Raw genomic sequence first — 17882 nt, 5'->3', positions numbered from 1 at the left:
AGACAAACCGGAAATGGAACGCTGCTGGCCAACGGCGGGCGGTCGGGCACGTGCCTCATATGGCTTTTTAAATTGGCCTTCCTGCATTCTACGTAGGCTTTGACTTTCCTTTTCTGAGTTTGTTCTTCAAATTAAATGTCCGACGAGACCAAGTCAATTAGTTCTAAATTATCTTTTTATGAGTCCCAAAGAACATCAATGGAGTAAAATTAAAGCTATAGCCACCTCCGATTACTTTATCGCCACAGGTAGCATTTGTACTAGCTAAGTGAATTGAAACCAATAATTTGAAACGGCAACTAAGCTGTGAGATGAGAGGGCTAAAGTAAATGTGGATGGCATACGAGTATTTGCAAACTGCAGTTTGCTCAGTTGACACTTGCATAAATACATTTGCTTGAAAACTTTTTGAGCGGCAATATTCATTTCTTGCCTTCCTTTTAAACCTATCTGCATCGGGATATTTTATTATTTGCATTTAAGATATTTTAATTTCTGGAATCGATTTCAAAATTTGCATGCCTTCGCAAACAGACCAAATACGAGAACACCGAGAATTTTTATGGTTGACTATTTTTTTGTTTTTAAGCCTCAACTCAATATAATATGTTTTATTATTATTCATCTCATATTAAAGCTTTAGTCATGCTCATATTAGTGCAGTCTGGCATTCCACACCAACACACACTCTCGCTCTTTCCTACACTGACTCATCCACACATGTACACAAATGCGTTCAACATTGAGTGCAAAAAGCATTGTCCAGCACATGAACTACGTTGCAAATGACCAGACGTGAGCCCTCCATTAGTCCGCCTGGCCGCTTGTTTTCGTACAAGCCTGCTCTGTTGCTAACCCTGTAAACGGTCCCGGTACGGGCCAACGAGCCTTGTTTGTTGCCTCATTTTTGAGGTCTGCGCAAGACCAATTTATATACCCTGCACCTAAGTCCTTAGTATAAAGAATGATGCCGACTCAACTGACAAGCTCAAATTTAATATGTAGAAATGTACAGCGGGTTCTCGGTAATCGTACGCATCCCAAGCTCCTTCATTTCTCCGATAATGCTTCCCATTTTCCCCCTGTGCGTGCTTTCATAGAATTATGCTACGGAAACTTACAGCTAGATACAGGGTATCTTATCGAAGTTTCGACTAGAGTCTTCTGACTCGTTTGTTATTGTTGCAGCTGCCGGCGTGTGTTGGCCATGTCGTTCTATTGCTTCTCATATTGTTTGTTCCACTTGACCACTAAAGCATAGTTTTAGGCGCTAAAAGCTAAACACCGAAATTCTAAAACCAGCTGCTCCATGCGAAGTACCAGATGCAGAATGGCCACGGGCCGAGCACTTTAGTTTATTTCGGTGGCTATATGCTGCGATGACTTGTGCTTTGGCAGGTGCCTGGTGCTAATATTGAATGCTCTGTGCCTCAAACGCCTCAGTTAACTCGCCACTAATTAAAGATTTTCATTCACTCTTTCTCTCTTAGGTAGTTCAGAATGCATTCAGAATGAGATTAGCTTCCCAAAAGCTCCGTTTTGATTTTGTTTATTTTTTCCTTATTAAATTGAAAATTATTTTTGATACCACTTTCCCGCTGGTTATTCTGATTGGTCGACCAAAACAAAAACCTGTCTCTGTTGGATGACATTGGAGTTTTGCGGTTGTGTCATAATGATTATTATTGTTCGGTATCGAAAGTCTGCTGTTGTTGTAGGAGCCTTTTATACCAGTTGCAATTGACCACAGCGAAATAAACCGCTAAATAAATAATGCAAAAACAATGAAATCGTGAATTCAATTGAATTGAATGCAATTGAATTGACACGCAGTGGCAAATAACGAATGATCGAAAAATAGCCGACTTCAGACCATGAGTAAACAATTTGGGGACAACCATGTAAATACAAAATAGCAAAATTAATTAAAAATATAAAAAGGTCAATCATTGTGCCTTTTATATAAAAACAATCATGGCAAACTAAAATAAATAATAAATTTGATTGATTTTTACAATAATCACCGCTAAATGTTTAATCAAGCATTTATTGAGATGATTACATCTGCTTCAGTCAAATTGGGCCCGTGTCAGTTTCCCAGGGTTCATCCAGAAATCTACCTAGTAAAACAATAAGGTCTGAGCGAAATACTGTATTCATAGCGTTATAGCAGTAGCAATACTTTGAAAAATATAGTTCTTGATTCCTAGATTGCTGTCTCTTACCCTGTAATCGAAAAGCAGTGGCTTGCGAGTGTGAAGCAGACATATTTTTGGTCGATTCTAATTCTAACAGTCTACCTATCAATTTTAAAAGACAAGTAGACGGTAATAGACATTAAATTTTTGTGCTTCGTACTCGTGTGCATCCGGACGATTATAAATGACAAGCGATAGTCAACAACATCAACAAGTTCGTAGAGCTCCGTTAATTTATCTTTGCAGCGTGACACCTTAGTCCTACTTTGCCGAGTCGACAATCTGTCTCGGTATACCTGTGGTCGATGGTAGGCAATAATTCGGAACGGGGAAATTGCTGCTATCGGCGAACTGATAACCCACATATAACATATCCTCTTACTAAGCGAATGGCACCGTAACCAACAATTTATGGCGTCTATTAGTAGTCGCTGATGAAAAGTGCAACTTTGTTTGACGCCTAATGCCTTAACCTATTAAATACCATAGAAACTTTCATTGGACATCAAATGTGTGCATTCTCTTGCCGGTTATTGACAAATTTAAGCAACGAACTTTCTGGGCAATTTCACCTCGTTGGCAAATTCTGCAGTCAAACGACTTTGCACGTCTCAGCTGTTTAAATTTAATTTGCTGCGTACTGGCTGCTGGTGGCTGCTTCACCTGCTTCACCTGCAGCTCCCGAAGCTGACGGTTTATTTTCAGGTCGCCAGAAATCAACATTTCTGGGGCGACGTGCGCAATCGAAGAAAATGCACTCAGCAGACAGGTGAGGTGCACAACACACGGAAGTAGTTACCGTCATGCCAAATATGACAAATGTTGTTGCTTATTCCCCCTTTCCAAAGTTGCTCGGCAGTAGCACAAAAAGCTGTCCTGAGCCAGCTGACACGTAAACTGCATAAATATAAACGCAGAATGAAAACGTGCGGGTTGCAACGGAAGAAGCTTGCCAACTTTAAGATGGCGACTATGCGGTTGAATTTAGTCAAAATCAAATAAATTCAGCCAGCTTGAGTTTGTATTGTATAGAATTATCTCTATATATATGGAAATATGGGGGTCAAAGATTTGGTAACGTTTCGTAATCAAATTTATTATTTCGCCCGCAACAGTGGTAAATTTTCGGAAAACGGTTGTATGGAAGTTTTTTGTTTACCGTCTGATCGGTTTCAAACTCATTTTCGAAGAACTTTGTGAGAATTTATATCATACGTACCACGAGCAAGGCCGGGGTATATCTAGTATACGGAAATCTAGGCTTTTTGTTCATGGTTAGGCCTCTAGATAAATTTTGCATCTAAATCTGGCAACATTATTCACGGTCAATATTCATGTGTAAATGGTACTCCATAACTCGGTCAAAACTCAACGGATTTTCATAAGGTTAGGCTTTTTGTTCATGGTTTGGCCTCGTGCTCAGATTGGCATCTGAATCTGGCAACATCATTCTTGGCCAAAATTCATGTGCTAGTGTTACCCTCAAATATGAAATTTGCGCAAGCAGCGGAAATAGAAGTTAATATATATATATATATATATATTTAAATATATAAAAAAAATCGATATTTGTTGTCCTGGTAGGTCAGCTAAGTAAGCAGAATCGGTGTAGAGCCATCAACAGCCTGTACATTCAGTCGCACATTCACATACATATGTACATACCTTGTCCTATATGGTCTGGCGGAAACAATGGTTGAATGGTTCAATGTATGCAAATGCGGAATTGCGGATTGCATGTCCAATCGACTCGCTTGGCGACGTAAGTAGTTCACTTTTCCAATTGACATTGCAAACAGATTGCGGTCGTAACTTGCTCTGGACTTCACCACTTAATAGCTTTAAACACACCTTAGGTAATCAAAAGTGTAAATGTTGCAAACGGAAGAGCAGTCGAGATGCTCTGACCTAGTGTAAGCCGCAAATTGTAAATTTATCTTAAAAATTGCTGAAGAAATACAAATACAATTATCTAATGTGTAGTGATAGAATTAATACGGCCAGACAAAAAGAGATGCAATTGGACGTGCAAAGAATACAAAAACATTTTTTAGGAATCAACCTTAAGGACAAGAGTGCTCAACGTGCCTAGAAATCATAGAAAATTATGAGCATCAATTATGAGCAAACACAATTGTTAGGCCTCAGCTTTTATTTTAATTTAATCTTGAAGTCGATTTGCGTAACCGTCAATAATTATATACTTATTATATTTGTACAAAATTGTGTGTGCAACATAATATTGTTTTCTGATAAATATGTCAGTTATTGCACGTTCGCGTATATTTTTGCGATATCTGGAAAGTATGCTTTTGAATGTATCTCAACCAAAAGCTGTTCCTGATAGCCATAATGTGCCTAATTGATTTATTGCGTAATCCGGCTTAGCGAGACGGCCTCCATTAGCATCATCTTGATGTTAATTCTAGGGTGGGATGGATTATTGATGGCAGCCAATAACCCATTCATATCAGAATGACCGCTCACTCATTCATCAATAGGTATTTGGCTGTCTTAGGCTAAGACATTACAAATTCTAGCAAATGCAACATTTTCAGATAGAAAATAGGCATGTCATTAATGTCAATGGCAACTCGCCATTGCACACGCGCCATAAACTCATACACTCATAAACTCAACCTACTCAATCCAGTTTGTGCAAGATTTATGTGAGCATCGGAGAAATTTAATCAAACAGCGCAACCCTTTTAAGAAACGAAAATCAAACTTCCAATTTGCAACTCGGCTAGGCAAAAGTTTCGTATTACCTCCCAAAATTGGCCAAAATGCTGGGTACACATTCCATTCGCCTTTTCCACCATTAAGTCCTTGCAATTGTATTAAACCTCTTTCTGATTTCAAAGTTGCTATACTGGTAGGTACATACGTTTTTAGGAATCGCTGGGGTAAATTTCAATTCACTTTGCTTATTTTGGCTTGGTGCGCAAGCCGTGCAAATGTACCATACTTTCAATAACCAGCAAGACCAACAATAATAAAAATGTCGAAAACATAGTAAACATTAACGGGAAAACAATTTTCATAAATCTAGAATTATTACCACGGGCCACGTAGGGCCCACAGACTTGAGTAAGCAGCGTATCCATTGAAGCAACAAATTTGCACATGAAAGATGAGTAAAATAGCTACAGTGAAACGCATAGTCGACTACCAGATACGCTGCAACAACGCACTTAAAAATGTTGCCAGCTTATTGAACAGTAAGATGGAATATCGGGGAAAAAAGATTATTAATAAATTCGCCTATTGTCTCCAAATAAGTTTTTATCTCAAATATAAAAGATTTACTGTATTCTTGCGTTTATAAAATTGAAAACATTGGGCATATCTTGAAAATTTTTGAGATGGAAACACTTCGAACCAAAATAAAAGAATAAACTTTCATTCTACAAACAACAAACAACGTTGTAATTTACATCGCTGTCAACAAACGATATTTTTCACATATTGCACGCATATTCTAAGCGCAAGCTGTTTGGGGTTGGTTTTTAGATAAATCCTTAGAAAGGGTCCATTATATAATTTTCGAGCATTCGGCAAACAATCTGCTGGAAGCTAGACTGGGCTAAGCCAGCACATAAGTCACATAAATCACGCTTTGTGCTTACAAGTAAATTGGGATGCGACCCCAGAAGCGTCCGCGCTTCTCATTGTCTTTTAATTCAATTTGTGCAATCGGCTTGGGGTTCTTTGAAGTCCACTCAAATTTCAATAATTCTCTTTGCATTAACATTCAAACAAATTAAAAAAAGAAAAAAAAGGGCAAAAGTTGTGAGGAAAATCAAGTCAAGTGAGAATCACAGACAACATTTGAAAAGAGGAGCGTGAGGCTTCCATTGGATAAAGACATCAACTGTCGCTGAAAAACTGTCTATTGAGTAACTTTAGTTAACACAAACAAAGAAAGCGAGTGAATGCCACTTGGAAGCTTAAGTGCTTATAGACACACTTTTCAGTGGCTTATCAAATCTTAAGCTGACGACAATGGCAGACGCATTCAATCCGACGCGCACAAAGCACGAACTTAGTCACTTTCATATGAGTTTGCAAAACAATTTATATTAAAAAAAAATTATAAAACAAAATATGATATTTAGGGTTCTGTTGAGTACATAATCAGGATTGTGTATATGGCCATGAACGCTGGGCATATTACAATATTAGATATATATAATAATATTAGCTATAATATAATAATATTACTCACTCGATAAATATATATGTCGTTTATCAGAAGCCCCTCACCAAGAATTTGTATGCCTGTCGTTCTCCGAGCTGCGCGTAAATACTAACATTACTAATTTGGATAACTTTAGAACTCGCATATCGAAACTCTGGCACTGCAGGTGACAGTTTTCTCGTTAAATCTCGTATCCTCAGAGATTATGCGTCTATCGCACTAGACATCACAAATGTTGTGGATTTAAATTTGCATATGCAAATTGGCTTCTTTTGTAATTCATTAATATTCAACTACTTAAGCCACCACAAAATTTCATCCCTTTAGCGTGTTAGCCATACAATTAAATCCACACCTTTTATACGGAAGGCAAATGTAAAAAAAAATACGCACGGTGACATTTACAATTGATTTTCAATCAAGTAAACAAACAAGTGTGCACATTAGAGCGAATGTTTTCGTCACTTATTACCAATACATAGTTCGGCTTTTATTTACTTTTCACTTAGCAAATTTTCACCTTTTTGGTGCACACCTGCCCATGATGTTTACACACGCCATAATAAAACCAATAGATACGCCAAATGTATTGATACGAGTTTGTAAAGAAGGGAATATCCAGATTCAAGAAACTTTAAGGACACCTGCTGCTTACGTTGAAATTACTATCTCGCAAGAACGCCAAAACTTTTCATTGTAAATAAAATACAACAAAATAACAACCCAGAAAAAATTCGATTGGAAACTCTTGTTGCGAGAGAGATAGAATAGGTCAGAAGATATATCTATATACTCAGCTCTAGAAAAAAAAGCAGCCGGACTGGAAAAATAAATTGAAGCCAATGTTAATCCTCAAACTGCTGTCATACATTGGAATACATGACAAATTCAAAATTTGTAGGTAGATTTGCTTAAACTAATGGCGACGGCATGTTGCGAGCCTGGAAATCGCTCGTCCACAACGCACGCCATGTCAATGCGTGGCTTCTTGGTAAGTGGAAGGACATCCGCGCACGCCCTTATACGGGGCACTGTGGCTGCAGTTGGAATATAGTCAAGCAACGTCTGCTTGCCTTTAAATATTATTCGCTGTTTATGGCAAGCGCCTATTGCCAAAATTGGCTGATACCATTCTCACGTGCTTTAATGGATGATAATAGAGCTGGGGATCGTGTACTGCAGCAGGATAGAAGTAAAAGTACAAGCTTTATTACCACGCTTTTGACAAAAATGCAAGGTTGGCTGTTGCACACAAATGCCGAAAAGCTGAATCCCGAAGCAAAGAAATCAAGTGGATTCTTCCCAAAGGAAGCAACTGGCCACAGAGTAACATTTCGTGATATTACCATACAGGAGTATGAGAACCGACTGCGAGCATACTCACAGCCGCAGAAAATTTTTTGCTACTTTGCCACGATCAAGACAGAGAATGATGCCGGCAAATTGAAAGTTTTTATGACGCCTGTCGACTTTTTGCGCTCATTGAGACCAGGCCTAAGGCAGCCAGAGGGCTTGGGCTTAAACGAGTTCCGCAATATGACCAGAGAAAAAGTCAAAAAACTTAAGTTCAAGGGCTTGGCGAAGGACAGCATATTTTATAAGCTTCGACCAGATGGCCTCATCACCTTCTGTGATTTTCTGTACCTGGTCATGCTGCTGACAATGCCAGAGAAATACTTTAAGATGGGCTTCAGACTTTTTGAACAGCAGGAAAATGGTAACCTCGGCATAAGGGATATGAACACTTTAGTGTTGGGCATCACCCATGATGATCTATTCAAGAACATCTCTGCTGTACACTTCTATTTTTTTGGCCCTCACCTAACCCAGAAGCTGAGCCTAGACAAGTTTCTAGAGTTTAGGCGCCAGCTACAGCACGATGTTCTTCTGCTCGAATTCAACTTACTTCTGAAGAAACGCAAGCCAACGGACGCAAATAAGCCGCCAAATAAAACAATCAGCGAAGTGTGCTTTGCTAAATTACTGCTGAAATGTTCATCTATGTCAAAGGCTGAGAAGACTGAAACACTGATACGTATCAACAAGAAATATCAACCGCTCAAGCGCGGCATAACACAAGATGAGTTTATGTCATTCTTTGAATTCGTTCAACATCTGCCAGACATAGAAACGGCACTGTCCTATCATTATCTTGCCGGTGCAGACATATCCCGAGGAGCACTTAAACACATTTCTGATGTGCTTGTCGGCGTTCCTCTGTCGCCCCATTTGATCGATGTAATCTTTACGGTTTTCAATGCCCCAAACAGCGGCATCCTGGGGCGCAATGGTTTCATTGAAGCTTTGCGACATCGCATGTTGCGTTGCAAACACACATCCTTAAAGCTAGCGGATCTCTACGGAAGCGTCCTAAAGTGTGTAAAGGAAACGTGGATCGTATAGGGAGAAGCAATTTCGCCCCAGCCTCGCGACACCTGTTCGATGTAATAAATTTATATTGCACCAGAATGCCTGTTAGTGTTCCCAAAACTTGAATACCAACATCACAAAGCCAAGGCAGCTCTCCACAATGCGGCGCTCTGGTTTGATGCACTTTTCCTAGCTCTTCACTCAACTCCTTTGAGTATAAACGCTTTTAGCAGACACACATCGCAGTCAGAAACCTACCACTAACCCAGGTGCATAGCAATACCCACAACTGGCACAGACCGAGCGCACACGTACTACTTACGTACATATAATTTACTTCTAACCAAGAGCGCGTATTGCTCAAAAGCGTAGTTTGTTTGCTTTCAACTCTTAAGACATGAACAACGAAGCAAAACAGAAAATCTATACTGATGTCCTTACACCAAAGTTCCATACTAAGGCGAAACCGCAAATATATGTACTCCGGTAACGAAAAGTTTTTTTTTCAGAGAAAATGCCATTAAACCTGCCCTTTAAATGTTTTCGTGGGTCAAAACTCAGTTGTTAGTTTATTGAATAGAAGCATTAAGTTTTGCTTATGTACTTGCGATGCATACGATTAAACCGGAACGCAATGCCATAAAACAGGCTATTGTTTATCTTCTATATATTTTCATTTGTATAGTTGAATTAATTTTTATTCATTCTCATAATTTTTTTTTGACATTTTTAGTAATTCAACACACTAACTGGAGTTTTAATATTGCAAGTGAAACCACAAAATGAAATGTAAAGGCAAAAATTCAAAATCAATTAAATGCAATGCAATAAGGAACAAGTAAAGTGCTTGTCGGGAGTGCACGACCGGGGGATACCCTAACCCTGCGTTATCATCATACTTTACAGTCAACAGAAAATCACTAGGATTTGGATAGATAAAAATTAATTAAAATATTAGCAAAACATATAATTGAAAAAAAACATGAATGCGTGTCTTAACATTTTTCTTTAATAACCATTGTGTTTCCTTACCATATTTATGGACTAAGTCGGCTATTGATTCTGACAAAGATATACCTTATACCATAACTATTATGCCCTTTGTACATATTTTTAATGGGTTCAGTGTGAATTGGGGGTGGAGTTGCCCAAATAAGAGAAGTATTTTGGCAGTTTTACTAATTGATGGCAAGTATCCTTTGTGTGAGCATGCACGACGGACTTGACTTGAAATTCTTGTTGGCCGTACATGTTACATGTACTTGATTTTACACTAAATGAATTTGTGACAATCGTTTCATAAAATCTGCATCAACTGTCAATGGGATTTGTTTCATAAATAAAATATACTTAGGAATTTAAGAATTTATGATGAAATTGACTGAACGTAACAAATAGCATTAAGGAAAATTTTATATTTCTTTGCACGATAGTAAGCTAGTTATAAGCCTATTTCTAGTCGACTGCCATTTTATTTTTTCTTGCCAGATGTTCGGTCAAAGCAATAAAGGTCCAATCTAACTGAACAGAGTGCAGCATTTTGTTCACACACTTGTTCAAAAACATTTACACACACATACGTGGGCTTTTTGAAACATTTCTGTGTGTGGGATATTCAAATTTATAAATTATGAAATTTTATGGCATTGAGGCGTAGTATGTGCAAAAATATTATCTTACACACGTCTATGCCCAAGCATATTTTCATGCATTTGCGCAGTTTATATTCCTGGTTGCCACACCCATTCAGACAGACCAAACGACTTAGAGGGTCTGCACTTTAACATAATTTACGTGAATTTAGGTTGCTGAAAATGTTAGCCTGACAGTACCGGCAGGGTATCAAGGTTGAAAGTTGGCCAGAGCCACAGCAGGAACGGCGCTTATCTGAGTTATGAATATGCAGGTTCTTATCGCGTGAATACGAGCATGTGTGTGCGGCTGTACGACTGGTGTAAGTAAGCATAAGTGTGCCGTCCAGCAAAATTTGCATAAGATTTAAGCACCTGCAAATTTTATTTATCATTAATCCATTTTTAGGCAGTGCACCTATAGCAAATTCTTAAATTTTCGAAAAAAGCTTTCGGCCAAGCTTTAGAGCTTACACAAAGTTGATAGAAACAAATGCAATCGTCATGGTCCTTAAGTGGATAATTTTATTTTCAAATTATTTCCGACCAATCATTACCAATGTCTTTACCAGCTGATCCCTCAAAATCGTATATGCTTAGTTTGGCAAATCAAAGAATAGATGATTGTTGATCCTCTACCAAGCAGCTGCAGAATTATATGCTGTGTGCTAAGTTTTTAATACAAGAACCTACTTTTCGACCGATCGTTCCTATGACAGCTATAAGATACAGTGGTCCGATGTTGATAAGATGTTGGATATATGTAGGGAGCTTAATGCAGAGGGAGCTCATGAGTAGCTATAAAATGAAAGATACTCGATCTGTATATTCCATTCTAGAAGCTACATGTCAAATTCGGTGACTAGCTTAAGATATTTTCTTTTTTTTTGCTTGGAAACGGAAACAAACTTATGCTGCGCAGGCACTCTAATCCTTATACCCATTTTAAAACTAACAAGTATAGATTGACTATGCATATAATCATTATCTCCTAGTTTTATGAAGGTTGAGTTAAAACCTAGTCTCTTATACAGTATTTTACTCATCCCACTCAAACCCCAATTTTAAATAACTAAAAATTAATTTTTAATTATAGATTGCCGTCCATGCACAAACGGTCAGCTCGACAAGTCGAAATTTAATGTGCCCATAAAATAATATCATGAACAGTTTTATAATTTGCAATACAATACCATTAAACATAATTGTAAATCGGTAAAACATCCATCCACAGTCATTTACTCCGAATTGAGCTGACTTCCTGAATCTCGATTCCCCTACATTACATTTGTATTCCTGCGCATGACAGCATTCATATACCCCTTTTAGGGCTATAAATCCCCTGTTTGCACTATCAAATACAGATTTTACCCAAATTAACCACAAGACTTATGTACTTAAACAAATTTATTCCGCAATCAAACCAAAACTGTATACAATTTTAATGAAGCCATCGAATTAATATACAACCAACATTAACTGCCCTATTTGTAAGTGTGCGTTTCGAAATACATAATTGATGAACTTTCGGGCAAAAAACTTTTTTAATAAAAAATTGAAGCTAGTCGAGAGCCCGACTAGGGAATTCCTTGGACCCCGCACGGTGCTGCCGTTACAAGCATTCTATCTCCCTTTTACCTCTTACCATAAAACATTCACAACATACAAACATATGTTGTAAGTCCTTCCACTCAAGATCACAGGCACACGCTCGCAAGCACGCCGCTTGCTGCTTAATTGAATCGGTGTTTGTTGTCCGATCATTATCAAATTATTAGGTCATATTATAAAATCCAAATATCTGTAAGTGCCTAAGCACATGACTATACCTCTAAAAATTAATCTTTTTCATTGTTTAGGAAACGGTAATGCTGTGAGTGAAATGCTTTATATTATACGAGAGTATACTTAACAAAATTGTTGGATCTAACAACGAGATATGGAAAAAATACAGAATTTCGATAACGATTTTATGAAAACGGGCCAAGTGAGGCTATTGATCCTGAGTAAGTTTATGCATTGTACTGTATTTATTTATCAGGATGGTTTTTCATACATTCCATGACTCTAATTATATATAATTTCAACTTATGTTCGACATCGCAAGCCAAATGCCCTAATTGCTCATCTCTTTATTTATCAATTTGTGTCTTATATTCATTATTTATACCTGTCTGTTGACAATTTTATATACCTTATGGGTTTTGATATGAATTCTTCCTGTTACATACATTGCCACAAAACCATTATACCCTTTTCCCATTTACAATGATGATTTCAACAAATCTGGGTCAAGCTTTATATTAAATAACGATGCAAACGAAGATCACAACAAATGATTAATGTTGTAAAAGGGAAATCTGTCAATAGATTAAAAGAGGCCTTGCTTGGAGTTTTTTTTTTTATTTCCAGCAATCATTTATCACGTGCAAGGTGGACGCGTGGCGAAATCAAAATGGCTTCCGATCCGGTTAAATGTGCCGATGGCTAAACGGAATATGTGATAATATACAAAGGGGCTGCACAACCCTCTTACATTTTGCAGTTACCTATTGTTGCTTTTTGATTTGACTGACCCCGAAATGAAATGAAATGAAAAAAAATTAGAATCCACTGACGCAACGAATGGCCCTCCAAACTTACACTTGCATATATGGCATATGAAAAATGAAAGGCAAAATGCGAATACAATAATAAATAAAGCCACTGACTGAAACCGTGTAGCCTTTATTTCCAGTTTTTCTGCCACTGCTCGAACGACTCGAACGACTGGCTGACTGGCACATGTCAATCAGAAAACAGAGCCATAATCTCTGCTTGACATGAACTTAAAAGTATTATGACAAATATTTCGCAATCTGTGCGCTGCTCTGTCTCTGAATTCTCGCTACTGTATCCATTTGGCATGCATTTGCATGGGGTCTTACCATTATGGCATCAAATGCGTAACGTACTTATATAATTACAGATGTTTTTTTTCCAAGCTTTTTAATCGCATATAAGCTTGAAAAACTTTATATGTAAGCAATTTTGCAATAAATTTGCTTGTTTGGATTATAAGTACTTTGCGTTCAACATGTAATAAATGTAGTAAATATATTTGTGAGGGTATTAAATCAATGACCCCCGAAGATAACTTCTCTTTTTTAAGCTCACATTTTTGATGTCATTTATGTAGAATGTGTTATGCTGGGCTTCTTGTTGCAAGTGCACTGTGTGTGTGTGTTGTCCTTGTTGTTACTTTTACTGGACTCTGGCCTTTGCGTGACGCACAATTCAGTTTAAATAAAAATCATTTCGTTGCAAATACCTTATGACATATTTCTGTTTTTGACATGGCCTTATTGTAATGTTGTTGCTGTTTCTGGTACTGCATCACCGCCAACAAGCATGCAAAATACTTATCTGAAGGCCTTTCACTTGTTGGAAGAAAACCCAGAGCATATTGTCGCTTTCAGGCAACTGGCGCGTATCCTTTTATTTTCTCCTTTTTTTTTTTTGTGCGCCGGACATGCGGTAAATCAATTTTTATTTATTATTTTATGAATTGCTATCGTTTTTTTTGTTTTTTTTTTTTTAAATTTAACTCACTTAAGTTCGCATCGTTTGCATGTGTAGCTGTTACCAGATTTAATTTACTGTGTGTATGCCTCCAACCGCCAAGCCCGCTTATCGCTTAATTGAGAATGTATCCGCGGCAGTGCACGAGGTGGCACGTAATTTTGTGGTCATTACTACGAATGCTGGCAGCCATAAAGCAAATAAATATGAAATATTTTTCATTGATGAATATATTGCCGCTGAATCCCAAAGGCCATCCAGACCGACCGACCCACTGTAGCATGCTTATACGAAAGTGAATGGATACTCCGTACTGAATTAGAGGATGTAGGCTGACGCACAGCGTTTAGCTGAAATTTTCAAATTTCGTTTAGATTGCTTGTTTTTTTTTTTTATTCGTTTGTTTGACCTTCCACAGGGCTGACACATTACAAAAATTTGAATATTAATTAATAATTAACGAGATTTAACAACCGAAAAACCATACAATAATGTTGCCAAACAAACGACAAGAATCACAAACCAAATTATTTTTAGTTGCAAACGTGAAAGTGATGAAATGGTTCACTTGCTTTATGGCTGACATTTTACGTGATTTTACAAAATGAAGGACTACCGATAAATGTTTGCTAATTTTCTAAACACTGTTTTTTTTTTTAAGCAAACAAACAATTGTAATCTATGAGTTATCCAGTTTATAAAGTTATAATGAGTTCGAAACTTTGAGCAATACTTTTGCAAAACGCTGTCGTGTTGCCTGCCAATTTGTGCCTTGTTCCTATTTGATAAAGTTGAGCAAATCCAATTATCAGTTTTCAAATCGCATCTTATGCAAATGATGCCTATGCCAGAATGTAAAAAGAGAGACCGAAAGCGAATGTGTGTTTGCGGTTTGGTTTTAACATTGGCAAAGCCAATTGAAACTTGAGCGCGGCTGCACGAGTCATTTGACTAGAAACCTAAAATAAACCTAAGTTCATGCAGCAATGGAATTCTCGGCGTATGGAAAACTAAAACGGATACGAAAAACCAATAAAATATAAACTTTTGAGTGTAAGCGTTTGTTAATACCAACCCGCAAATTTGTGGCAATTTATACCCAAAATTAAATAGTCTCTGTGTGTCGACAGTTTAGTAATTTGAAGCTGCATACCGTATATAGGAATTTTCAATTTGGATAGTAGTAGTATATCATATTCAGTCGCAAGCGGATGCGATTTTGTGCAAACCAAAGTTTAAATGAAAGCAACGGATAAAATATACTTGAACAGAGGAACAGAGGAAGGCCGTAAATGTAAAGTTATAGAGGGTTGTTCAACATTTGAATTAAACGCTGTTGATGCCGACTCGGTTCAAAAGAGAAACCTGTATTTTCATACATTCTCACTACTTCCCACTACTTCAATGTTCTGACAGAATTCGCTTTGCATACTTGGGAGTGACCCGAACATTCATGAAAGCCTACACTCGAGTGGAATAGCATCAATTCTGAAGCTGGCACAACTAATTACTCAACTAATATTTGCTTTAACGCACACACAAGCTTAAGCAGAGGAAGAAACTGACCACATAAATCTCGCATTGGTCCCCATTAGACACACTCCAGCTGCGCAAGCTGGGAAGCACACACTCACCATAACTTCATAATCGAGCATACGAAGTCGACAGTTCGTGCATGTTAATAGGCCATTCAGTTGCAGAACTACGAATTTTCTATGTGAAAAGTTTTGAAGCTCGGGCAGTCAGACAGATATTAAGCTGATAGTAGGCTTAAGAATGCTCTGAGAAAGACCTTTTTATATATTTTTCTAATTTTAGACTACAGACAGTTTTGTCCAGGGTTAATACTGGTTGATAGATGCAAATTGCGAAACAATTAGCGTACTGGATATTGGATAAGTAAGTTGTTGAGCAACAAACGTGCCCTTTCATGCAGAGTAAGAGTCGAGCACTAAAAATGAAGCTGGCTAGACATTTGTTATGAAATTTTCAGCAAAATTTTCTGCAAATCATTTAGTTGCTTATGCTGACGGCCAGAGAAAGATAAATATTAATAACACAGTTGGTCAGCTAGCAAAAAAGGTGAAGGCTAAGCCGAGCCCCATCACCAAGTTGCCGCCGCAGCAGTTTCTGTGTGCGGTTCAGTTTGCACTGCAAACTAAGCCCGGGCGATGCTGTGACAGGGCAAACCGTGATAGACAGAGTCAGAGTCATAGTCCGAGCTGAGCATTTTAAATAATAATAGCAAAGTGCGGGGCGCATAAAGTAGAGAACGGCAAGTGAATAGTCGAAGAGTTCTGTTGTTGATGACAATACAGAAAAATGAAGGGCAGTGGAAAACAAAGTAAGCGCCAAATAGCCTCGGCGCATAATAAAGTAGAGCCAAGTATAAACTGAGAGGTGAAGTGTAAGCAACAATGAAAATGTTTTATAGTGAAGTAAGAATATCTGTATGCTATGTACATGAAAAATGCAATGCCATACAGCCATTCAAGCCACACAGCTACCTAAGCTACCGCCTGCCCTATCCACATGGCTTAGCTAAATATTAAAATTCATACGCCATGTTGTACGGCCAAATCACTTTCAGGCTTTGGCCATCCACGCCCTTGTTACTGACAAAAAACAAAAAACACAAAACGACAACTGCGACGATTTTCGTATGGCAAACAGCAGAACAGCATATTTTACATAGAGCATTTGAGGCCAAACGATACAGCTGCACTGAAACAATTGCACAATTTATGTGGCATTTAGTATTTGCACATCATTCAAGTCCGACTCAACCACCATACCATGCCCGGCCCCCTAATGCCGGCTGGCAAGCCAACGTCCTTTATACGCCTTTTCCAAGTTTCAGACAATAACATAAAACGAGACGTTAAGCATTAAAAAAAAAAGAATATGCAGGTCAGACACTCACTACAATTCATTTGCACCGCACCCCAACACATGCTCGACAACTAACCTGCAGAAATATTACAAATTCAAAATGCTAAATGTGCATTTAACTTATGTATTTATGTAAATCCCTCGAAATTATTTTGCCCTGCGGCCCACACGACAGCCGAGAAGGACCTCGGAGGACCACGACAGGTATTGTGAACGTAGTATTGCCACCAAAGCAAACTGCACGTCATTTAAATAAGCATACCTTTTCGAGGATGTATGTTTGTTTAGTTATCTTGCAGTTTTGCCACGAACTGTCCACATGCACACTTTCCTCAGCTTTGCTGAGCTGTCAATTGTCAGTTTTTCGGATTGATGGCATGGACTCTCTCATCGTCCTGCAAATGGTTGATTCGTACCCTGTTTCCATTTTGCGTCAGTTTTTCATAATTTTGCCTTATTTTCGTTTCAAACTATGTAACTCTATCCTTCTATACTCCCTCTCAGGTGCTTGTGTTACCACATATTTGTGTCCTCAAATTAAATCTGCACAATATGTGGGGAACGTTCCAACTCTGTATGCCGTACACGGTCCCAAAGATAAGTGCATATTTAAATATATTCGTCTGTGTGTGCTGGTTCATAAATAGCACTTGTGTGCAATATGTATGCTGGGTGGCGTACTCGGCTTCATTTTCATCATAACTTATTTACTTGGAAGCATCAAATAATTTAAGATAATGCAGTTGGACCAAAGTGCTAAATCCGATTTGGCCAGTGCCTTGCGGGTAGTTGTAAGCTGGTTAGATTTTCAAGCGGAACATTAATGCATATAACAATATTTAGATATATATATCGTACATATGTTATTTCCACAAGAGAATATTTAATGCCTCTGTGATCTTCTGCCTCCTTCAATTAAAGGTTTCCAAATTAGCTACCAGCTTTAAATGCTCGATTTCATATTCATATCGGTTTCTGCTTGATACACTCAGCCTAATCCTTTGCAGACAAGACTGCACAAAGAGTCGA

At 38.0% G+C, this 17882-nt stretch overlaps 2 protein-coding genes across 8 annotated transcripts in view; both read left to right on the top strand.

The window, feature by feature from the left end:
- The window catches only part of Nha2 (Na[+]/H[+] hydrogen antiporter 2), a 164356-nt gene that overhangs the window by 127009 nt on the left and 19465 nt on the right, over positions 1-17882 (top strand). For 6 of the 7 annotated variants that reach the window (XR_010437804.1, XR_010437803.1, XR_010437808.1 and 3 more), the window contains one exon: positions 12260-12406. The exons of the other annotated variant lie outside the window; for it this stretch is intronic. The gene's annotated coding sequence lies outside the window, so the exon portion shown is untranslated. The remainder of the gene's footprint in view (positions 1-12259; positions 12407-17882) is intronic. 7 annotated transcript variants of the gene reach the window in all.
- On the top strand, positions 7630-8802 carry LOC135438038 (calcium uptake protein 1 homolog, mitochondrial). The gene has a single exon (XM_064696160.1). The coding sequence runs from the start codon at positions 7630-7632 to the stop codon at positions 8800-8802; it is 1173 nt and encodes a 390-aa protein (XP_064552230.1).

This window comes from Drosophila montana, unplaced genomic scaffold (assembly GCF_035044405.1).
Source record: "Drosophila montana isolate Dmon_TW-CO22-7 unplaced genomic scaffold, ASM3504440v1 contig_3835_1, whole genome shotgun sequence".
Lineage (NCBI taxonomy): Eukaryota > Metazoa > Arthropoda > Insecta > Diptera > Drosophilidae > Drosophila > Drosophila montana.
Note: the sequence above shows the minus strand (reverse complement) of the source record. Positions and strands in the feature narration are given on the sequence as shown.